Consider the following 26,052-nt stretch of genomic DNA (forward strand, 5'->3'; position numbering starts at 1 on the left):
AAAATTAACTTTTGGACTTTGAGATTTCTTTAGACACGCATTTTACCCGTGCCTGACTTCGTCTTACGCTCCCATGGCTACACTGACAAATTTTACATTATTGGATAACGCTTGTGAAAATGAACAGACTCGACACACTTAAAAAGGTCTGGGGCAGCCACCCATGTAATATTCCTGGCTGCAAAAGGGTTTTTGAATAGCACAGAGATGCTCACAATACAGTCCAAAGCTGAATTGGTGAGGGTTTGCAAAGATGGTGGCTTTAAGGGATCACACCAAAAGTGATGTAGGGGAACCAGAAGTGATGTTCTTCCGATGTCAGTCTGTGCACCAGAAGTGACGTTCTTCTGTGCGCTGGAACTGGAAGTGATGTCATGCTGAGTGCCGGAAGCAACGTCATCAGCTCTGAATCAAACAGGTTTTCCCTTGGCTGGTCTGTAGAGATAACAGGAGATGGTTTAGTGCACCCCACCACCCCCTGGCCTGGCATGGAATTACCTTTGCTTGGTCCATACAACGTCCTCCTACTCGCACATGTGTGACACACTCCTTAAAATCTTTGACAAAAATCCTCAATTTGAGTCAATCAGTGTCATGTGGTTATGTCCCATAATGTGCCAATACAAAAAGTACATTTAAACATTTCAAACTGAGAAGTACATGCATGTCTTTGAAAAGAGTAGCTAAACAATATTTTTAAAGTATTTTTCGAACAACTTTTGGATAACTAGTTCATTTTACTATATTAGAACCAAATTGAGTTTCCTAGGAATGTGCCTAGTCGTTTCACTCCACATATTCAGACTATGAGTTTATATATTCAGAAATTACTTTATAAGTATATTCAAATGCTGACTTTTTATATTCAGGAATAACTTTATATATTACAAATTTGACCCCATAATATGTATGCATACAGTATAGAGCAGCATTTCTCAATCTTTTTGCCCTTGTGGAACCCTTGAAATAATATACATTTTTTAGGGATCTCCTAATAATTATATCATTATTAGTATTTTTTTATTATATAAATTTAAAGATCATTGGGGGGCTCCGCCTCCTGCTCACTTCGCTCGCCCACCCCCATGTTTGGTTTACCGGATATACAATTTAAAGAGATTGTTATTTTCATGGGAATTGTTACATATGCATTATTTCCACTTTTACTTTAAAACTTTTGTAAAAAAAAATACTTGTCCTTTATTTCCGGCCCCGGGCGTGGTTACATCTTTCTTGCAGGACGTATAACGCTGCTCGTGTTGTGAAGATGGGGGGGCTAGCGGCTAAATGCACGCTAAGGAGTTGCCGTCGGATCATCTACTGTCTTTCTGCTGCTGCTGCTGGCGAGCTGTGTGTTCTTTTTGTCACGCTGCACGTTGATTATTTCAAAGCCTGTACAGCAACTGTCCTTTTGCCACTTCGTGTCTCTGCTGCTTGTGTTGTGAAGGGGGGGCTGAACGCATGCTAAGGAGTCACAGTGGAATCATCTGCTGGCTGATTCTGTAGATCAAGAGGTGGATTGGACTTATGGATAGGATGCCGACTTGGCATCTTCCACAAAAGTGCTCTTCAAGGCAGGGCCTACTAGGAGAACACTGAAAGGCGTAGACGCTGGACACACTGGTGGGATTAAACCTTTGACTGGCCTGGGAGCCAAGAAGAGCTGCAAGAAGCTCTTGTGGATTGGGAGGCCGGATCAAAATAGCTCAGCGTGTTTGTACTGCAACTGGGAACAGCAGAATAAAAGTGAAGAGAATGAATGAGTGAATTTTTGGCAATTTTGTTTTATTCAGAGGCATTTGCTCTAAGACTATAAGGGAAGCTCTGCCAACTTGAAAATGTCATGAAAATACAGGTATGCATTGTTGTATATGCATTGTTGTATTTCCATTGTCATTACAAAGATCATGTTAGAACATTTTCAGCTTCATGACTTGTTCATTCAGAATCAGCAATAATTTATTGCAGGTCGCCTAACAGGATTTATTTTCTGATACATTCCTGTGGCAGCGCGATCCATTAAAACTCATTGAAGTGCAGCTTCCCTGGACTTTAATGGCACTTCAGAATATGCTTTGTTTTCAGTGCAGTAAAGTTAGATGTTTACTGGACAAATGCTTGAAAACATAATTTACAGGGAAGCTCAGCGTCTCTGGATGTAAATGGGGCAGTGGGCTGGTAAGACGCTAGGCTCCTGGATGATGCTTGGAGGAACTGTCAAAGGGGCTGGACATCTTTTCGATTGAGAGCATTTTGGCGTCAGAGCATTTTTGACCATTTTTGGCAAGTGAAGCTGCTGCTTGTCGTCTGTTATTTGCTAGTGATATAGCTCACTGTTCTCATTTGTACATATCCTACTGCAAATAAAAACATAAATATGGCATTCTTGAGTTTTCCCTTTGTTTCAGTTTAATAAAGTTCATTTGTTTATTTCATACTAGATCACAACGGAGGCAACTAGCCAGCCAGCTAGCTAACTGTGCATAATGGCAGACAGTGCTAATATTGTTGAAGCCACTTGATAGCCTTCCTTACAAGTAGAGACTCAGAATTAAACAGAGGGGCAGATCAACACCCAAGACTGATTTGTCTCAAAAGTCAGGGAAAAATAACAAGACTTTTCAACTCTCCTGGTATGCCAAGGTGATCTGGCTGACTGGAAGTGCTATGTACTGTTGGCTATGACACTTAATGAAGCCATCTCAGGTTGTTTGGTCAAGTTCAAACTGCCCATTTTTGCATTGTTAGTAGATGAGACAACTGACATTTCATGTCAAACACAAATGTCTGTTATAGCTCAATATGTCGATACTGCTGGTTAAATTCAGGAGTGATTTGTTGGATTTTTTTGTGGTTTCAGGAGGGTGAGATGCCCAGTCTGCCTTTGATGTTTTAAATGAAAACACACAGAGCTACAATTACAAAGAAAAACTTGTGGCTCAGACCTGTGATGGGGCTGCTGTCATGGCATCTTCTCTGACTGAACTTCAGGCTGAAGTTAAAGCAATGGACCTCAAAGCAATGCTTGTACTCTGCTATGCACACAGACTGAACCTGCTGTTGTCTCAGGGGGCAAAATGTTTGTCTGAATGCAGAATGTTTCTTCTTTGTATCTTTGTTACACTTTTTATTCTCAATCTACCAAGTGGAGGTCTTTTCTCAAGTCTGCAGGGTGCTAAAAGTTACCCACAGATGCTCCTACTCGGTGGTACTTTACATCACGAATAATGAGCACTGTGGCGAACAACTATGATGGGATCCTGCAGACATTTGAAAAGATTATCAAGGATGAGACCATAGTAGATGAGGACACACTCAACGCTGCCAAAGACTTCTTAAGGACATTGGAGGATTTTGAGTTTGTTTTCATGTTGAACACATATGGACAAATCTTCTCAGAAACTGATGGGGTCCTTGACATTGTGCAGCAGAGGTCTATGGATGGTCTTTACTGCAAGCAAAGAATTGAAAGTCTCCTTGCTTTTGCAAAAAAGAAGAGGTCAGAGGAGGCTTTCAAAGCTGTTTATGCAAAAGCAACAAGTCTCATGTCAGACACTCAAAATGAGCCTAGGCCTAAGCGTCGGATTCTGACACAACTGCAGGATAACCAGGAGTGTTACAGAAATCTGTACATAGCCATCCTAGACAATCTTACGCAGCAGATTTCACAGCGCTTTTCAAATTTGGAAAGTTTGCGCTTACTAGAATTAATCAATCCTGGGAAATTTGATGAAGTGAGATTTTCCTGAGGAGTCACTCAAAAGCGTCCTGAAAAGTTATGGCTATTTCTTTGATTTAGGGAGACTGAAATCTTAACTCCAAGAATCATATTCTGATTGCAACTTGCAGGGCAACAGGGGTAAGTTGTCTGATGTCTTGTGTTTTGTAAAGACACGGAGTTGGACAGTGCAGTGCCTCAGCTGCACAAGCAATTGTCTTTAGTGGCAACAATTGGAGCTACAACAGAAGGTGCAGAGAGGAGCATCTCCTGCTTAAAACTAGTCACGCCGTAAAGCCGCAACACAATTGGCCAAAACCATTTAAGCAATTTGCTCTTCTGGCCATTGGTGAGGAAACTGATCAAGTCTCTGGAAAAGACTCCTAGTTGGTATGACAGGGTCACAAGACCATTTTCTACAAAAAGAAAGAAGGGCAGAATTTACAAGTGAATAACATGATGCAATAATTGACTCATTGTATTATGTAGGCCTGAATCAGATGTAGGAAGAGTAACATTTCGACAATCAGAAATGACTGATGTTCTGATGATTTCTATACAGTATATGCCCTGGGTCTTCTGAGTAGTGAGAGGTCATCTTGTTTGTGAGTCAGCTATAAGATTTCCTTTCTGTCAGATAAAAGCTCTTAACAAGTGAAAATACATATGTTTAAGGTTTTGAAAGTTTTTTCGATTTTTCACGTTTTATGATTTTATTTTTTTACATTATCTGCAGATTTATTTGTCTAGTAACCTTACTGACAATATCTTTACTGATACTGATTTTGCACTGGCTTCTTGGAAGAGCATTTAGATACCTTGGGTTAAAAAAACACAAAAAACAAAATAGTTTTGATTTTTAATTATAAATTAAAACCTAGGAAAAAATAAGGAAGATTGCAAGGTAAGTCACTGAAAAATTAAAACTAATGAAGAATAAACACCAGCACACTTTACAAGCATTTAAGCTTTTGGTCGTCTTTATGTGTGTAAAATGTCTATTGATCAGTACAATTGACAAATTGATAAACAGCACCCTCTAAAGGGCCTTGAAGCATACTTTTATGATTGTCTTTCCTCACACCAGTCTTTTAGGGAACACCTTAAACATCATCTAATGTCTTTCCTAAGTGACATTTTGCTAACTTGTCTGTGATGGCATCACGTAAGCCACCTGTAAACACAGCGACTAAGGTGATGTCCACCTACACAGAGTCTGCCGCTAACAGTTTCCAAGAAACAGTGAACTCACCAATGTGCTTTGTGTTCTGTTTTAATTTCAATAACTTACTTAGAATTTGTTGTGCAAATTCTGTCTGGCTGATCAAATGCATGTGTAAACTACTTAAAAAGGTTATGTAGAATAGGGTGAATGGACGTTTATTCAAAGACAGATTCGATATCCAATCGAGCATCTTATCAGATTAAAGAGATGTAATAAAATGACTTTGACCCAATCATCAGCATAACTGCATGGATTCTGATTAAAAATTCACTTGCAATGATTTAAATAACCACTAAACTTAATTATGTCAGTGAAAAATCATTCAGAGTGAGGAATAGGTGGTTCAATAGCACTTGAGCTTGATGGGTGGGAAGCAGTCTATTCTGCTTGCTTTTAGGATTGCCATCTTGTTTATTAAATGCTGTGGTTCATTTTATTGCCGCTTGTTTTGTTCTTAAGCAATTTATTTCAGTAACAAAATTTATCATCTTGTGGACACTCATCCTCCCTTGGTATGTTATGAGACAAAATATGTCTTGTGGAACGGGACCCGGACACAGACAGACGGACAACGGTTTTGCACCCAACACACTCATTTATTTACAATATATTTACAATTATTGTAGTGCACAACCCAGTGTCTCCAGCACCGATCCCCCAAAGTCCAGGCCTCACAGTCTCTAGTGCCTTTCTTCTGGCCACCTCCACTCCGAGCTCCGAGCTCCGTCCTCTTCCACCCGACTGTCGCTCCTGAATGAAGGGAAGCGGCCCCTTATATACAAGCCTGGATGGGCTCCAGCTGCTTCCCGGCAATCCTCCGCAGACACACACCTGTGTGGCGGAAGTGCCGGCTGCACACCCGGAAGCCCTTCGGGTGTCCCCAGTCTTCTTCCCCCCAGCACTTCCTGTTGTGGAGGAAGTGCTGAGGTCCAGGGTTCTTCAGGCACTGGGGTGCTCCCTGGCGGTGGTCATGGGCCCCTACAGGGTTGGGCTTCCAAGCCCTCTACCCATGGCCCCCAATATAACCAGGGCGGTCACCCCCTCGTGGTCTGGAGAAGACACAAGCCCTCCTCCGGTCCTCCTGGGAGTCCTGGCTGGGTACCAATCCCAGCCGTTCGCCACAGTCTCTAACAATTATCAGGAGTGTCAAAAGTCCAACAGATGAATCACAAAATGAAGACAAGCTCCGAGAAAGCAAAAAGTCAAAACCAAGAGATCAAAAATTGCAAGGCCACAAGGAATCAAAGGGCAAACTGATAATTAGGAGTTGAACGCAAACAAAAATCTAAAACCAGAACACAATCCTAACACTAGTGCTTACTTGAAAAATAAGCTTACTAACATGAAAGACTCTTGAGGCCATTTTTATCCACTGAGGGATAACACAGAGTGTGAAAATATCTATATTGCCACTACTATTATGTGGTGTTTTTCTAGTTTTAAGTTATTTCTTAGTTTTAGTTTGTTTTCAATTTTTCAGTCTTTTTTTTATTTTTTACCACACCAAAAATGTCCATAAAGACATTGTTTTTCAAATCTGAAATCACAGTTTTCTTGAGTTGTCAATTGTATTTCATTTTGTGTTGCCCCTCTCAATTTAATGTGTACTATTTTTCTGCATGTGACAGAATTTATCAAGATAATGTGACAGTTCAAGGCTTCCAGTGTAATCCAAAAAATGCAAAAATTCAAGTAGGCAGGCATTTATATTTACATATTTGACTAATACCTTCATCTAAGGTGACTTACAGCATTTTTAGCTGGGGACAGCGTAGCTATAAGATAAACAAAGAAGCTTGATGAACAGAATGGCCTCTCATGTATCAAATTTCCTAAGTTCTGACTGCCACCATTTCTTTTGTTTTTCCAATTGAAACACAGGCAGGTGAAGTGACTGGTCATAGTTACACAACATTAGTGGCAGGATTCCACAAACTTTAGGCAAATTAAGTTATTTAATTTTAAAAACACTTAGATTTTTATTTTTGTGATTGCCTTTGTGAGCCGTAAGATCAACGCACATACACAGTATACTATTTTATACTTATTTTTTGGGATATGCTGATGCAAGTTATGTCATCTACCATTTATAAACTAGCAGAGTTTATTTTTTCTCAGGGAAATCTTACTTTGATTATTTTTTTAAATACTGTTGAAGTCACCACTTGAACTGAGTTAATAACAGTAATAAAAAGAAACAGAGATGAACATTTTTTATGTGTATAATGCATTTCTACATTTATATCAAATACCGAACATCTGTTATAGCAATATGTGAAATCTGGGGAGCTCCCTGTGAGCCTGTACTGGGTTGATATAACTTAACATCAGCACAGTTAGGGATAAACAGATTTTGATAACGGAGAGTGATTAATAACATATTTCTAGTATTCATCTGTAAAATGTGCAGTCTTTTGCACTTATGCACAATCAGCCAATGTACACATCCAAAGGACATGCAAACTCCATACGGAGCAGGATAGAAATCGAACCTGATCTCATGTTGCTCTGTGACAGGAACTCACTTTGAGTCACCACACTTCTCACATTAAAGCAACAGTACTAAATAACCTGATTTAAACTAAATTTACATGTATAACGTCAGCTCTATTGACAGCAGTGATTGCAAGATACACGTCTGCTTTATCTGTCACTGTGAAGACTGAGCCAGTAGGCAAGTAATATTTTTGCAGAATAAGGCAATTATTGCTACTGAGCTCCGCACAGTTAAAAATTCAGGCATCTTTTTTATTCTATCAATTTACTCTTAATTGATAGCTATATATTACTATGTAATATAATAATAATAAACAACACAAACACAATCCTCTGAACATATACACATATACAAACACAAAAAAACTGCACTATGTCTTGAGCTAGGCTCAATATAGGTGATAGATAGCCTTGTGACTACCTTAAAAATACTTCACTAATAATTGTATTCATTTTTTGTTATTTATGTATATTTAGAGAATTTAAGATATCAAAATCTGACTTAATTTTTTTTTTTTTGCAAATAACAAAGCTAGTAAGCAAATACTTAGCCATGACTTTTCATAAATTGGAAGTGCAGGTCATTGATGCTGTTTGCTGAATTCCCTACCTCTATTGGCGTACTAAAATAGCAATGTTTTGGTTATTTTTTTCTTTTTTTATCAGTTTAAATACTCATCAAAGTTGAAGCCAGGGTGGCTATTCAAGCTTAATAAATTTGGTAAAAGAACAGTTTGCATATTTTTAGCACCTTCTCCCTGAAGTTTATTAAAAGCTTTCTCTTGCTGACAACTAGCAGGACATTCGTGACTGGTAATTGTGGCCAATGAAATCCACAGAATTAGTCCCTGGCAAGTGAGAAGACTTTGGTATTCGCTCTTATTTCTGACTGACAGCTGATAATACCCAATACAATCCCCAGAATACTGCAGCTAATCATAAGACTCTGACTGCTGCACACTAACACAAATCAATATTCTGTTCTAAACTAAAATTATGACCATGCAGTTTTAATGAGTATGCCCACGACTGAGCACAAAAATCACAAAAAAAACAAGTTTTGTTTTCATTCTCTTATTTTCATTTAGTTCTACTTTTCAGACATTCTTTTATTTTTAATTTAGTTTTAGTTAACAGATTTATTTTTCATTAACAACTTGTTTACTTTTAGTTTTCATTAATGCATAGAACACTGTCATGACATCATCATCATGAAAGAGATTGTGCTAAGAGTTCCATATGGTGTCATCTAAGCAAAGAAAAACCCGATGACAAACAGTAATTTTGTTAATTGAATTCCATTTATTGAAATGGAATCTACCTATATAAAAACCCCAAAATAGACATACATACATACTACATATAGTATACTTTGGTTACTTACTTGGAAAATTCCAGTACATTAGTAAAACATAATCTCCCCATCTAAAACCATGTTAACTAAATCCTAATCCCCCTCATTCTGAAATGTGATGCTTCATATTTTCTTTAATAACTGATTCCATCAATTTACACACAATCCATTTTAAGCTTAATCGCCTTGAATTACTTGGATCTCTACTGACTGCACAGGGAGGCAGAAGATATAATTATGAGGGACTTTCAAAAGGTTTTGCACTTTTTTAAAACTCTGTTTATTAAGACTTTCAAAAACAAATGACATCACTTTTCTACATAGTCACCTTCCATTTGCGATGCAATTTTCCCAGTCACATGACACTCTCAGACAAAACCAATTGCTACATCTCCCGCCTTCACCGTTTCCAATGAAAATGTAAAAGTGCGGAAACTTTTTGGACGTCCCTCATAGAAATTGGAATCAAAAGTTAGGGTGAACTTGCAAAGCAAGCTAAGGTCAAAACTGGGCAGTCAGGAATCTAGATAACAAAACCCAGGACATGTAACAGGAATCGCAGTAAAAGAATAAAAGTACACATAACTGGATCGAAAACGAGCAATGTAAATGATAACACTTCAGTTTAGGTACTGCAAAAATGCATCTGTTTCTCATTTACTTTAATGTAACAAGACTGTAACAAAGGCTCCTTTGGGTGTTCATATCACTTATAACACATCAGCAAAGTGGTATTCATCTCTCAAATGTGACCGACTAATAAAACTTCACTTTAGCGTGGTCAGAGGTGGCCTGATGGAGACACGGTTCTCTTGATATTTCATATTTAATATCAAACCTATGAATCCTTTATATTAACAAGTCATTTTACAATCATGTCAATATGCCACACTGCACAGAGATGAATATCTTGTTTTATATGTCTTATAAATTAATGTGTTACTTCTGTCCCTGTAATCAGTTTGTAACCAAAAAGCTTTTAAATAAATCATCAAGTATTTCTTTGAACATCCACAAACTCGGACAAACCTGGAAGTATCCGACACTGATCTTTACACCTTTAAGTCTATGATGTCACACGTCGCACACGTCTACTTGGCAACAAAGACATCAAGGATCATAAAATGACAGTGTCCACGATCAAAACAAAATGTTGCAGAAGAATAACATAATGAAAAACACGCCTATTCAAAAAATGACCACAATGACTAGATCCCTTGACCTCTAAAACCCGTAACACAAGGTTTTATATTTTTAGAGGACAAGGAAATATTATAAAGAATTAAAAAGAAAAGCCTGATCACCTCTTTTATATCATGAGATGCGTTTTGGTAATTTCCATTTACAGAAATTTTTGGTTGGATTATTAATATTACTTTTCGATAGAATTACATTTTCCAAAGATCAATCAATCAATCAACATTTATTTATATAGCACATATTCATACAAAAAAATGTAGCTCAAAGTGCTTTACAAAATGAATAGAAAAATAGAAGACACAATAAAAAATAAACAGAAGTCAACATTAATTAACATAGAATAAGTAAGGTCCGATGGCCAGGGTGGACAGAAAAAACAAAAAAACTCCAGACGGCTGGAGAAAAAATAGAATCTGTAGGGATTCCAGACCCGAGACCACCCAGTCCCCTCTGGGCAATCTACCTAACATAAGTCAAACAGTCCTCTTTGTATTTAGGGTTTTCATGGAAGGACCTGATGATGATGGTCATGTAGACTTCTGGCTTTCAGTCCATCAATGTTGGAGCATCATGATGCTTTGAGTAGGTGGTGGTGGCGCAGGCTGCCACCACAAAGAAACCGGAAAAAGAAACAGAAGAGACAGTAGGGGTCAGTACGGATTTTAGAGCCACTATGAATAGTTATTATGAAGAATTGAACATACAGAGTATCAGTATGAAGTTAAAGTGAAGTTATAAAAAGGCCATATTAAAGTAATGTGTTTTCAGCAGTGTTTTAAAGTGCTCTACTGTATTTTCCTGGCGAATTCCTATTGGCAGGCTATTCCAGATTTTAGGTGCATAGCAGCAGAAGGCCGCCTCATCACTTCTTTTAAGTTTAGCTTTTGGAATTATAAGGAGACACTCATATGAAGATCTGAGGTTATGATTTGGAATATAAAGTGTCAGGCATTCCGATATATAAGATGGAGCGAGATTATTTAAGGCTTTATAAACCATAAGCAGAATTTTAAAGTCAATCCTGAATGACACAGGCAACCAGTGTAGTGACATCAAAACTGGAGAAATGTGTTCGGATTTTCTTTTCCCAGTTAGGATTCTAGCAGCTGCATTATGCAAAGATGAATAATTAACACTGCATATGTTAGATACACAATTATCATTTTCTGTCTTAACATTATAATTTGTAAGATTGTTATTAATTTATTATAAGCTCACATGAATGTGTTACGTGAAAATTCTGTTTTACAATATGCCCTTGTTTTTAAAGAATTTCCACTTATGATACTGTCAGAGGTGGCTGGGGTGGCGACCCGGCCGAGACGCCCAGGATGACCGGAGGAGGGCTTGTGCCTTCCCCAGACCATCTGGGGGCGACCGCCCTAGTTCCGTTGGGGGCCACGGGTACAGGGCTTTGAAGCTCCACCTTGTAGGGGCCCGTGGTCACTGCCAGGGGGTGCCCCCATGCCTTTGGAGCCCTGGACCTCGGCACTTCCGCCACACCCAGAAGGGCCGGGGGGAAGAAGACTGCGGACACCTGGAGTGCTTCTGGGTACGCAGCCGACACTTCCGCCACACGGGGGCGTCGGTGGGAGATTGCTGGGAAGCACCTGGAGCACATCCGGGTGTGTATAAAAGGGGCCGCCTCCCTTCATACGATGGCGAGATTCAGGAACGGAGTGGACTGAGCTTGCTGGAGGAGGCAAGGAGGTGGCCTGAAGAAAGGCATTGTGTGGCCAGGACTTTGGGGACTAGTGGGGGTTTTCTGGTGCACTGAACTGTATATCGTGTAAATAAACGTGTGGTGGGTAAAATGAACGTGTCCGCCTGTCTGTGTCCGGGCCAGTCGCCACAATCCTTACTGTTAAAAAGGTTATTTTAATGAAACAGTTTTGACTCTCATAATAACAGAAAAAATGAACATCTATCAGATCAATGAGTGCTTTGTACTGTCACTTTAAGTTTCAGGTAAGTTTCTGTTGGCCGGTTGCCATGTTAAAGCAAAAGCAAAACTGTTCAGTGAAGGGAGCCTCAAATGCGCTCTCTGTGAAGTTTAGGTGTTTAATTTAGTTTGTCTTTGTAGACAAACTTGATATCTTACTCTGAAACAGGATCAGAGATAATAAAGATGATAAGCAGATCAATTAGGAGGAGGAATAAATCCTCATAATGTGAAATATCTGACTGCAGGATGTGGAGACAGGAAGGAAGGGCAGGTAAGTTAAGATCTCACTGATAAACCCTGCTTCAAGTTGAATGTTCATGGCATTACTTTCAGATGACATGCAGGTTTGAGGGGGCATTTATCACACGTTTATTCAGTTGTTTTTATTTTGTTTTGAGACTAATTGTCTATCCATTCATTAATATAGTGCCTTTCATATCAATCTATCTGTAATATGTACTGTACTTACAGTATCTATCTCATTATGCATTTTATATTTGTCTTTCTGATCAAATGCCTTTTGTATGTACTTATTTATTATATTGTGTATTTCAAATCCCTTTATTTATTAGATACAGTCACTTTCCTATTCATCTGTTCAGCTCAGCTACTGCTGGTGTGTCAGAGAGGTAGTGCTGGAGGATGAAGTGTAAGTCAGGGGTGCATAATGGCTTAGCAAGTCCCACTGTACTGCCACTGGTATTTGCTCTTTTGTAAAGGACCCACTGCTATACTCACAAAGACATAACAAGTTACATATTGATATAAGAACTGCATAATACTCTGTACTCTTGACAATAATGACAATCTAAACCATTAAAATAAAGTGTTTTGTTGTTGTTACGAAAGAATTTAGCTCTGTTTTGCACAAGCTTTGTGCCTCACATACTTTGACAAATGCATTTACGCCTTTCTCTGCTGAAGGAAAAGAGAGACAGAGAGAAAGGGAGGTTAGGAGCACCAACTTAAAATACTGCACCTCAACTAGAGGAAATTGTTGAGCTAATATAAAGATGGCCATGTTATTTAGGATAGCCTCACATTTGGAAATGCATCCAAACCTTCTTGAAAACTAAAGCAAAGACTTTGTGGGAGACTTTATCTTCAAGCAATACATTTTCTCTTTGAATTCTGGTTTAGATTTAGGTGTTCTTAATGACTACAAGTTAAGTGATCTTCCATATGCCGATGTTACCTATCTTTGTCTTTAACGTATCATGCAATGGTTAAAACTGACTATCCCTTTCAAATGCCTTTGTTATCTTGGAGAGTCAACACAATAAAACACGTATAGAAAATTCCCAATGACATGTCCATCTTTTATATCCATCCATCCATTATCCAACCCTCTATATCCTAACTACAGGGTCACAGGGGTCTGCTGGAGCCAATCCCAGCCATCACAGGGCACAAGGCAGGAAACAAACCCCAGGCAGAGCGCCAGCCCACATCCTTTACATCCATTCTCTGAACTTCACAAACCCAACTGAGGGTGTCAATGAACAGATTGTATCCTGCCATAAAAAATCTGAGAAATGGCAACCTGCTTTGTGTTCTCTCCCTACTTAATTAGGATTACGGTCTACCAAAAAAGGTCCCCTAGTTTATGTTTGCAGCCATCTTGACTAAGCCATGTTGGATATCTTGTGTAAAGTGTTTCACTGAGAAGAAAATCTGGTCTGTGATAATGCTCGCTATAGAAAGATGTGACATCCAAGGTGATGACAAAATAAATCAGGTGCTTAAGACCAAAGACAGTACAAAACTCAATCTCAATATTATTTTCTCCCTATAGTTTATTATGTTTGATGGTTATGATGGTAAAGTCATCATGTTGACACATTCTTTGGTGTTTTTTTTTGCTGCCATTGTAACTGTTTTCAGTATAGGCACAGCCATATTTTGTATTGTATTGTACTAATCACGTAACCACCAAGTCATTAGATGTGAACTTATGATGACCACACTTTAAAAGGCAATGGCACCTGGTTCTAAACATCTAAGCTTGGTATTAAATCAATACAACTTATCTTTGTCATTTTTAGGGATAAAGATTTTAAAAGAAAAAAACATAGGGAAAAGAATTCTAAAAAAATAAAGATTAAGATGGATTTAAAGGAGAAAAATGTTTTATAAGCATGAACAAAGCTAATCAAATGTAATCAAATTGCAGAATAAATATAATAAGCAATTGGACAAACAACTGACAAAACCTTAATATAGAATGCAGCTAGTCAAATTTAAGTGCATTTACAGTTACCCTTACTTTTTACAGGGAGAGAAAACTGGCTAGCCAGATACAAAGGAGAAGAAAACCTTTATACTTAATAGGATGATCTTACTCAAGGGAAGACAGGGAGGAGTATAAGAGAGTATAAGAGAGGAACGAAGGATTGAAGGAAGGTAGGAAGAAACAGTATACCATGCTCGATGCCTAAGTGATCTAACTGGGGTGAGAATGGGATAAAATAGGGCAGTCTCAAAGGCTTAATTGTGGGTTAAAGGAAGGAAAAGGTAACGTAAAATGATTAAATAACAAACAAAATACTACTACAAAACAATTATCAAAAAAAAAAACCAGAAAAAAATACCATTGGATAATGGATGGATGGACATCTAGTTTGCTTAAAATTGTCCAAAATGTTTTCAGGGCAAGACTCAACCTGCAAACACTGCAGTCAAGTTCCAGCCTCATTGGGCCACATGTTTTGGGCCTGCACAAATTAACATCATTCTGGACCAAAATTTTTAAATGCCTTTCAGACAGCCTTGGTGTCACAATCCCTCCTAACCCACTAACATCTGTGTTTGGTGTACTTTCAGATGGGCTTAAAGTGGAGAAGGACAAACAAACTGTGATCGCCTTTACTTCACTATTAGCATGCAGACTTATCTTGCCCACTTGAAAAAATCCTACCCCACCACTTTTAAATCAGTGGATAACTGATGTTATATACTATTTGAAATTGGAACTATCAAATTCTCACTTAGAGGATCTGTTCAAAACTTTTTTAAAACCTGGCAGGACCTAATCAATAACATTTTAAAATAGGCATTTACATTGGGAAAAATGCTTTACCTTTTTACTGCTCTCAAAAGTTTTACTCTGGCTGTTGGTTTATTTGAATTTAGTTCTGTTAAGTTTAGACTTGATTGTATGGAATGTTACATGTTTTCCATAAATTCAATAAAACAAAACCAAAAAAAAACAAACCAAACAAAACAACACATGTAGCCCATGGCTCCCAGTTTGCCTGCTCCTGATTGTAAGAGGTGATGTTATGATCAATAGTATCAGAAGCTTATGATGTCATGAAGTTGTTAACATGTGCTTTGTAGCAAGTACTTGTCCAAAAATTGATGCTGCTACTCTACAAGCTTCTTTTCTTCGTTATGTTCTAATTTTCCTCTTTCAGGCTTGTTGTGGTGTGTACAATCTGCAACTTTGGTCTATATTTTCATTATATTTTGCTCAAGCCAAACAAGATGAACTTAAATACAGGACACTTGCACTGGCTGTTTGACATTAAAGCATTCTGTTTTTCTGAATGGTTCCAGTATCAATGACAGTACCATCTGTTGGAGCTGAGCAGCAATTCAGGAGATGCCTCAAGCTGTATTGATGATTTTATCACCTGTGAAGAGAAGAACACCAGGACTAAATTGGTTTACAGCTTGAGGCAGGAGATTGTTAAAACATCAAAAACTTTATTGCCTGGGAAAATGCACATATTCAAATAAATTAAAGAGTCTGAGTGAATTCATTCATCATATTGATAGCCAGCCAATCGGAATATCTAACAGTCACATGCTGCAAAACTCTCATGGAATTTTATAATAAATATGCCTCATCTGAGAGCGCTAGAAGAAGAAACCAGAACGACATCAGAAGAGGGCGAAAACGATGTGAGGAGAGGGCACCAGCCATGTGTGATTGTTTTCATTTGATCGTCAGCAAGGCATCTCATGAACAACTTTGAGTGCTAGATCACAAGCCGCCTAAGACATTCATCTTTGATGTCTTTTACTTTTCGTAAACTTTTTCTAAAGACTATATATATGCAGACTTTGCTATCCTCATTTTCTTTTATGCTTTTCTCCATTGTTATTATTGCTTTTTAATAAATACCATGTTGCTTTTAACTTTCTGTGCTTTGTCTTCATATCTAGTGTGATTGAGGTAATAAGGTAATTTTTTAAGAGCACCTGGAGCAGTAGGAAGTACCACATGATCCGATCTGTGAGGTTTATTGAGCTACAGACATAGAGCTCAGTCCAGTAATGAACAGTGCGTTAAAGTAAAACATTCACTGGTTGATAAATGGCCTATAGCCGGGGATGTTGTGCCTTTGTATGCTTGAATATATTCTTGGAGACCAAAGGTAATATTTAGGTCTGAGATATATCTAAGACATTGCACATTTTTGTGTCCATGATAAGTAAGTCTCTTGGAGCATTAGGAAAAGCGGACTGTGCATGTGTCATGCATGCGGTACTTGTGTGGCTTAAAGTACTAGGAAATAATGTGCATGTGTATACATCTTTCATACGGTACTTTTCTGGTTAGGTTCTTTGTGGTTTTTTTAAAACTAATGTGGGGTAAAAATATTGATTTGGTGGAGTGTAATTTTTTGTGCTATTTCTCAAAACACTGTCAAACCTGCGAGACTCCCTCTCCCACCAATGTTATTTACCTCTAACATAGCTCTTGAAATTCCAGGTTACACTCTTTGATTTCATATGTAAATATCATTGTCATCTAATCCCCCCAACCCCCAAAGCTGTTTGAATATATATTGTGTATTATGGTCAAAAGGGAACATATATCATTCTTTGGGCTGGTCTCTGATGGCTTGATACTCTAATGGCCAGTGAAAAGTTCTATACTGTGGTGTGCTGGGTCTGGTAACATCACTTTAAGAGAGGCCCACCACATCAACAAACTAATTAAAAGTGCAGGCTCATTTATAGAGACACTCTCTGGAGACCCTGGAGGTCGTAGCAAAGGAATGTATTAAACCAAGAATGACTGCTATTATGAACAATGCTGCACATCCTCCCTCTGACACACTAACACTGAGGACTTTCAGCCAACAAATTATTCAGCAGAAGTGTGTCAAGAAATGCGACTGGGGATCTACTGTATCTATCTATCTATTTATCTATTGCCATTAGACAGGTTTTGAGCTTTCAGTGGGCTGGGATATTCTGCAGGGCCTGTAAACCCTGGGGGTATGCTGGGTAGCACATATAAGCATGAGTGGACACTGGATATACATTTTAATGCCAGATGTCCTAAATTATATAAATATACCGTCTATATATGAAACAAACATTAAGTGGCTGTTTGAAAAAACTGACAAGAATTGCACACCCTATGTAACATATTTTGGATGATGTGGTCCATTTGAAAAATATAAATTTGACACCCCTTCTGTAACTTGATTTTTAGTTATTTGAGTATTTTGCTGCTATTTTATCATTATATTCAACCATCTTGCAGCCTTGCTGGAAGTTTACTGAGGCCCCCTATTTAGCCACGGCCACTTTGTTGAGAACCTCTGAGCTACAGTATGTGCAGCAATTTTTGAAACCTGACTGGTATTTTGAAGAATATACAAAGCAAGCATTGGACACAACTTGTTGCTTTAAGTTAGATTTCTGTTACTGTGTGTTTAGTCGCTTGTGGTACTCTTCGTCTCTCAAGACCTAATAGCTGCTCAGTTTCCTGTTTTCACTTTACTGTTGTCTTGCATTTTAACTTATTTGCTGCATGTCTATAGCTGAATTTCTTTATTACTTATGAGAATCACTGAGCTATTGTTTGCCTGTTGGATCACATTTCCATGCTGTTTCTGAGTTTCCAGCCTGCTGTGTTGAAGCCACTTTTACAAACAACAATGCAGGCAGCTAACACCACCAATGGTATGTAGCGGAGGAGTAACTTGATGAACAGGTAAAAGTTGATTGTTAAGATCTCAGAACCTGGTCTGGCATATACAGATATTCTGCAATCAGACATTTCACACAACTTGAAAATCCCTTCCTGAAAACTACATAAGACATTGGGATGTGCATACAAACAAATTGGTTAACATTTCCTGGCTACCAGCTAGTATACATGCCTTTCTTTTTTGAAAATAACACCATAAGAGTGGAATTGTAGATGGTATGATGGTCTATTTATGTAGCATTTTACATTAGTAGACAAACTGCACTACTTTATATAGACAATGGGGAACCAAAAGATATGAAGTATGCTGTTAGTATGGTGTGCCCACAGTAGGCTTATCAGACTTCTTTTAACGTTCACAGATCTAAAAGGTAATAAAAAAAAATTAAGAGTTTCAAGGGCATAACTCAGAAGGCTTGGATGTAGATTAACCAAAAATCGGGAATGGTCTCCCCTAGACTTTCTCATATACACAGATATGGAATGGATATTTGAGGAGTAAACAGCAACAATTATTATATTTTTATATTATGTAGAATAAAGAACCATCAACAACAAATCAAAATCATATTAATAAATATTGAACAATTATAAAAGTAAAGCTGGATAAATCAGACTCTGCAGCTGCATGAATCTACAGTATAATCTACTGTATATAATCCACCATCTAAATGCTACACCAATCCCTCTCCCACTTGGACAGAGGCAGTGGTGCTGTAAGAATTATGTTTCTGGACTTCTCTAGCACCTTCAACACCATCCAACCTCTGCTCCTTAGGGACAAGCTGACAGAGATGGGAGTAGATTCACACCTGGTGGCATGGATCGTGGATTATTTTACAGACAGACCTCAGTATGTGCGTCTCGGGAACTGCAGGTCTGACATTGTGGTCAGGAGTGCCGCAGGAGACTGTGCTTCTCCGGTCCTGTTCAGCCTATATACATCAGACTTCCAATACAACTTGGAGTCCTGCCACATGCAAAAGTTGGCTGACGACACTGCTATTGTGGGCTGCATCAGGAGTGGGCAGGAGGAGGAGTACAGGAAGCTAATCAAAGACTTTGTTAAATGGTGCGACTCAAACCACTTACACCTGAACACCAGTAAGACCAAGGAGCTGGTGGTGGATTTTAGGAGGCCCAGGCCCCTCATGGACCCCGTGATCATTAGAGGAGACTGTGTGCAGAGGGTACAGACCTATAAATACCTGGGAGTGCAGCTGGGTGATAAATTGGACTGAACGTTAACATTATTCAAAGTTATTGTCTGTTTTTGCCTGCATTTTTATTACTCTTTAATTTAATATTGTTTTTGTATTAGTATGCTGAAGCTGGATTATGTGAATTTCCCCTTGGGATTAATAAAGTATCTATCTATCTATCTATCTATCTATCTATCTATCTATCTATCTATCTATCTATCTATCTATCTATCTATCTATCTATCTATCTATCTATCTATCTAAATAAAAGGTAAAGTACCACTTCCAGTTAGCGGAAATAGCCCAAAAGTTGATAGAAATCTACGTTTTGTACCAAATACTTGTATGCAAAATTTGGTTGACCTGAGTGAAAGTGTACTCAAGTTATCGAGTTTACATAACCATTGTGGACTCTTCCCGGACACAGACAAGCGGACATGTTGTTTCAACCACCACACGTTTTATTTACAATATTTACATTAGTTTCAATGGTCACACAGACCCAAATAATTTTCACTCAGACCCAGTCAGTGCACACCTTCACCCCAATACACAGTCCTGGCCACAAATGCCTCTCTTTGGGTCGCCTCCACACCTCCTCTGTGCTTCGTCTTGCCTCCTCCTGACTCTAGCCTCGAATGAATGGAGACGGCCCCTTTTATCCTGTCCCTGGATGAGCACCAGGTGTTCCTGGCGTTCCTCCCTTGGCCACGCCCCAGTGTGGCGGAAGTGCCGGCTGTCCTCCCGACAGCTCTCCGGGTGTCTTCCAAAGTCTTCCCCCCAGCACTTCCTGGTGTGGCGGAAGTGCTGGGGCAACAGGTCCCCAAGGCACTGGGGCGCCTCCTGGCGGTGACCACGGGCCCCTACAGGGTGGGGCTTCCATGCCCTGTACCCTTGGCCCCCAAAGAAACCAGGAAGGCAGCCCCCACGTGATCCCAGATGGGCACACGCCCACTTCCGGTCTTCCAAGGCATCCTGGCTGGGTCATCGCCCCTGGCATCCACAACACCATACACACACACACAGAAAGACACACAGACATAACAAAAATGGTATTTTTGGACTCAGGGAGGTCTAAATTGTTGAGATTCATCAAAATCTTGCCATTGAAATTTTGGGTGATTACAATACTTTCCCTATACCAGTGTTTCCTAACCTCGGTCCTGGGGACCCACTGTGCCTGCAGGTTTTTGTTCCAACCAGCTTCTGTTTTTAATTGGATTCCTGGGCTAATTAAGTGATGTGCTATTTCCCAAGTTCTGTGTTTTGGGAACAATATAGAAATTAGGAAACTAAGTTTGATCAAAAAAAAATAAATATATATATATATATAAATATAGTTATATGGGAATAATGGATTTTTTTTCTTTTTAACAATATTTTCATCTTGATTTTCATTTTACTTTTCTATGTGTTCTAATTGTTTAATTAATTCATTATTTACTAATTTGGGAGTTTGCATGTTCTCCCCGTGTCTGCGTGGGTTTCCTCCGGGCGCTCCGGTTTCCTCCCACAGTCCAAAGACATGCAGATTAGGTGGATTGGCGATTCTAAATTGGCCTTGGTGTGTGTGTGTGTGTGTGTGTTTGTGTGTGTCCTGCGGTGGGTTGGCACCCTGCCTGGGATTGGTTCCTGCCTTGTGCCCTGTGTTAGCTGGGATTAGCTCCAGCAGACCCCCGTGACCCTGTGTTCAGATTCAGCGGGTTGAAAAATGGATGGATTTACTAATTAGTGGGTCTGATGCTAAAGTAGTTGCAGTCTTTGATTATTCAGTGTTATTTGTCTGCTTTGCTCATTTTTAATTGTCATTAATAAGATACAACGAAGAGGAAAAACTGGACAGAGAAAGGGCAAAATATAATGAAATCAACAAAATAGAGTTAAGCATTTAAATCTATAGCAAAAGCAGAAATATTTCTAAATGTCTTATAAATGTAAAAATCTTGCAGCTATGTTTTTCTGAATGTTGAATAAAAGAAAAAAAAAAGCCAGCTAATTAAATGAGCTCAGTGCTATCAGGTGTTGTCACTGATTAGGAATGTGCTTGGGACAAAAACCTGCAGCCACAGGAGGGCCACAGGACAGAGGTTAGGAAACACTGCCCTATGCTTCATATACAAGAAAGTAAAATGTGCTGCATATTGTCAAGTTATATGTGGGTTGGTTTATAAGATATATATACACATACGGCAGACAACTGTTCTTTCTTTTGCAGCAATGAAAGCTTACGTGGATTGGGGATGCTGTATGCTGTTGTTTCTGCACCATACACATGTTTCCTGGGCTGGTAAGCCAAACTAACTTGTTTTTTTTTGCTATGTCAGAACCTAAAACTATACATATATAGTACATACTTTCCAAGAAGAAAATGTGTACAGTTGTAGAGGGTGCTTCAAAATATCCAGAAATCAAATACGAAAAATAAAAAGTTTTACACCTGTTAAGGGACAACTTAAGAGTGTCCTGAATTATTACAAGTAGTTAAAGGAAAAAACAGTCATGACCAGAACACAGGCATGGGTTAGAATACCTTTTCTGTTCCTCCCTCGGCAGAACAGATGAGTGACATCACCACCTCTGATGTTCACTTCCATATTTCAGCATCTTGAAACCACTTCTTCCACTACACCATGCTGCAGAATGGATCTGTCGCCATCTTTTTTTTCAATCTAGGCAAGAACAGGCCATTCGGCACAACAAAGCTCACTGGTCCTTTCCACTTAATTCTTCTAAAATAATATCAAGTTGAGTTTTGAAAGTCCTTAAAGTCCTACTGTCTGCAACATTGCTTGACAATTTGTTCTAAGTGTCAGTAGTTTTCTGTGTAAAGAAAAACTTCCTAATGTTTGTGCAAAATTTACCCTTAACAAGTACCATTTACAATCTTGCAGTCAGTCAAAAGAGACTCCTGTATTAAAAAGATGTATCCACATTTTTGGATGTTTTTGTTTTTTTATTCATCATCTCAGTTATATGTGGATCACCTTCAGGTGCCACAACCCTTTACCATCTCTCTTGTGGTTTAATACACAACAAAAGAAAATGGGGCAAACAAATCATGTTTATGGTTTGCTGAATAACGGAGAAAGAAATAAAGTACAGTAGTGTCTAGTCAAAGTAAAATAATAACTGGGAAATATCATCTAACTCCAATATGCAAAAAAAAATCTAAATAGATAGATAGATAGATAGATAGATAGATAGATAGATAGATAGATAGATAGATAGATAGATACTTAAATAAGAAAAACAATGAAAATTAGAAAAAAAGTTAATTGATTAGAAAAACAAATCATCCATAAACACTGTCAAGTCATAACCAAAACAACTAATGGAAGTATTCCTAGAGAATTATCATGGTGCATAAGACAGTACAAACTAAATTTAAGCCATTCAAATAGCCTTTAACAACTACTGACATCAATATTCAAAAGTCAGTCAGTCAGTCAGTCATTTCCCTAACACAGGGTCACGGGGGTCTCTATCCATCCATTTTCAATCCGCTGAATCCGAACATGGGGTCACGCGGGTCTGCTGGAGCCAATTCCAGCCAACACAGGGCACAAGGCAGGAACAAATCCCCGTGCAGGGCGCCAGCCCACCACAGGACACAGACACACACACACACCAAGCACACACCAGTGATCCTAACCTGCAAGTCTTTGAACTGTGGGAAGAAACCCATCCAGACACGGGGAGAACATGCAGACACCACGCAGGGAGGACTCGGGAAGCGAACCCGGGACTCTTTACTGCGAGGCTAACACTGCACCCGTGCTACCGACATTCAAAAGTGGTGATAAAAAAATATCATAATGACCATAATAAATTACAAATGAAAAGAATTCAAAAGAAAAACTAAAAGATTCAAAGATCAAAAGGAAAATAGATTTAGCTTTGAATTCCTTTCCTTAATTAGCCTAGTTTTTTTTTTTTTTTTTACATTTCTTTACATCCACTGAGGGTTAAATGGACACCTCCATTTTATAGCATTACTATAACACGCACCACATCATCATAGGTCATGTGGTATCAACTGCTACAGAATGTTAAAACCATGATGGAAAAATTGAAACAATAATAAAATGAATTGCAGAAGATTTGCAAGAAATAAAAAAGTTTTGAAATTCAATTCTAAAATGTCTGCCCAAGAAGACAGGAAGTGACATCACCAAGCAGTGCCAGCCCTGAAAATAGTGGAAGGTTGCAAACAAAAAAACAAAAATTAATCACAACAAAAATTTAAAAAGGGCATTAAATGGTTAAGGGACCTTACAGGTACATTTGATTGATAGCCCAGCATGGTCTATTGTGCCAAATCTGTCATGGAGCAAAAAACACTATTTTTTCACAAGCAGTGGTTCTTATTAATTTCTACAGAATTGAGATTTTTTTTTCCTTTTTTGAGGAGTACTATGTAGTTGTTTCAACAATTCTCAAGGAGACCGCTTATGCTGAAAGTAACAAGTAAATGAAAAGGGCTCTCCATTGATTAACTGTGTATCCAAATATTAATGAATGCAGACACTGGGTGTCATCAGAAAAAGAAACAAACACCACGTAAAAAACCAAGAAGGCAGTGAAATATTTTAAGAGACTGAGTATCCTGCCTTGCACCCTATGCTGCCTGGGATTGGCTCCAGCGGACCCCTGTGACCCTGTGTTAGGATATAGTGGGTTGGGTAATGACTGACTGACTGAGTGTATACTCAACAATCATAACATCAGTGGTTTGAAATGAACAATGTGAGCAAACCATGTTATGAGTTCTACTTTTAATGTTTTTCAGTTAAATTGGTTTGAATGTGTTCTTTAGCTAGAAACTGACTGAATACTTTTTTCTTCAGATTGATTAAAACTTGTAGAGTGATGCATTGCAAGTTCTAAAGTAATTTTAAAGTAAATTGTATGATAGTGAAGCAAGCCCAATGTTATTATACTGCATGTCTTCAGTCCACTTTCTTTTTCTGGTGTGTTCACAAACAATGTGAGAAGCACCTACTGTGATAGCCATGTCTGTCTACATGAAACAACTTGTGGACAAATTTTAATGAAATTTGGCCCATTATTTTTCAAAGAAATTTTTAAAAACAGTCCAATTTCAGTGCACTACAAATTAGCTTACCTTTTCAAATTTTCCTTGATAGCAGTTACAGTTAGGTCCATAAATATTTGGACAGAGACAACTTTTTTCTAATTTTGGTTCTGTACATTACCACAATTAATTTTAATTGAAACAACTCAGATGCAGTTGAAGTGCAGACTTTCAGCTTTAATTCAGTGGGGTGAACAAAAGATTGCATAAAAATGTGAGGCAACTAAAGCATTTTTTTAACACAATCCTTTTATTTCAGGGGCTCAAAAGTAATTGGACAAATTCAATAACTGGAAATAAAAAAAATAAAATGTTCATTTCTAATACTTGGTTGAAAACCCTTTGCTGACAATGACAGCCTGAAGTCTTGAACTCATGGACATCACCAGATGCTGAGTTTCCTCCTTTTTAATGCTCTGCCAGGCCTTTACTGCAGTGGCTTTCAGTTGCTGTTTGTTTGTGGGCCTTTCTGTCTGAAGTTTAGTCTTCAACAAGTGAAATGCCTGCTCAATTGGGTTAAGATCAGGTGACTAACTTGGCCATTCAAGAAATTTCCACTTCTTTGCTTTAATAAACTCCTGGGTTGCTTTGGCTGTATGTTTTGGGTCATTGTCCATCTGTATCATGAAACGCCCGCCGCCCAATCAATTTGACTGCATTTAGCTGGATTTGAGCAGACAGTATGTCTCTGAACACCTCAGAATTCATTCGGCTGCTTCTGTCCTGTGTCACATCATCAATAAACACTAGTGTCCCAGTGCCACTGGCAGCCATGCACGCCCAGGCCATCACACTGCCTCCACCATGTTTTACAGATGATGTAGTATGCTTTGGATAATGAGCTGTTCCACGCCTTCTCCATACTTTTTTCTTGCCACATTCTGGTAGAGGTTGATCTTGGTTTCATCTGTCCAAAGAATGATTTTCCAGAACTGTGCTGGCTTTTTTAGATGTTCTTTAGCAAAGTCCAATCTAGCCTTTCTATTTTTGAGGCTTATGAGTGGCTTGCACCTTGCAGTGCACCCTCTGTATTTACTTTCATGCAGTCTTCTCTTTATGGTAGACTTGGATATCGATACGCCTACCCCCTGGAGAGTGTTGTTCACTTGGTTGGCTGTTGTGAAGGGATTTTTCTTCACCATGGAAATGATTCTGTGATCATCCACCACTGTTGTCTTCCGTGGACGTCCAGGTCTTTTTGCATTGCTGAGTTCACCAGTGTTTGCTTTCTTTCTCAGGATGTACCAAACTGTAGATTTTGCCACTCGTAATATTGTAGCAATTTCTCGGATGGGTTTTTTCTGTTTTCGCAGCTTAAGGATGGCTTCTTTCACCTGCATGGAGAGCTCCTTTGACTGCATGTTGTCTGTTCACAGCAAAATCTTCCACATGCAAGCACCACACCTCAAATCAACTCCAGGCCTTTTATCTGCTTAATTGATATGACATAACGATGGACTTACCCACACCTGCCCATGAAATAGCCTTTGAGTCAATTGTCCAATTACTTTTGAGTCCCTGAAATAAATGGATTGTGTTAAAAAATGCTTTAGTTGCCTCACATTTTATGCAATCGTTTTGTTCACCCCACTGAATTAAAGCTGAAAGTCTGCACTTCAACTGCATCTGAGTTGTTTCATTTAAAATTCATTGTGGTAATGTACAGAACCAAAATTAGAAAAAAGTTGTCTCTGTCCAAATATTTATGGACCTAACTGTACATAATTTTGACTGTATATTTTGTATATTTTCCTTTTTCTACCACCTGCTTGTATCTCCAGGACAGGATAAAGAGAAACGGCATGCGCCGCTGCTTTTGGAAAGTTAATCATGAAAGTACCAAAATATAAAGTCATTTGACTTT

The 26,052-nt window shown here is 38.6% G+C and overlaps 1 protein-coding gene across 2 annotated transcripts in view; it reads left to right on the forward strand.

Annotated features, from left to right (window-relative positions):
• The first annotated feature begins 12,007 nt into the window (after positions 1-12,007).
• LOC120518942 (butyrophilin subfamily 1 member A1-like) overlaps positions 12,008-26,052 on the forward strand; it is a 61,508-nt gene continuing 47,463 nt past the window's right edge. Inside the window, exons 1-3 of one of the 2 annotated variants that reach the window (XM_039741976.1) lie at positions 12,008-12,209; positions 14,214-14,341; positions 21,309-21,380. In XM_039741976.1, the coding sequence (XP_039597910.1) occupies positions 21,311-21,380 (70 nt within the window). In that variant the 5' untranslated portion in view covers positions 12,008-12,209; positions 14,214-14,341; positions 21,309-21,310. The remainder of the gene's footprint in view (positions 12,210-14,213; positions 14,342-21,308; positions 21,381-26,052) is intronic. The other variant, XM_039741975.1, reaches the window with a different exon arrangement.

Source organism: Polypterus senegalus, chromosome 18 (assembly GCF_016835505.1).
Source record: "Polypterus senegalus isolate Bchr_013 chromosome 18, ASM1683550v1, whole genome shotgun sequence".
In the NCBI taxonomy this organism is placed as follows: Eukaryota; Metazoa; Chordata; class Cladistia; order Polypteriformes; family Polypteridae; genus Polypterus; species Polypterus senegalus.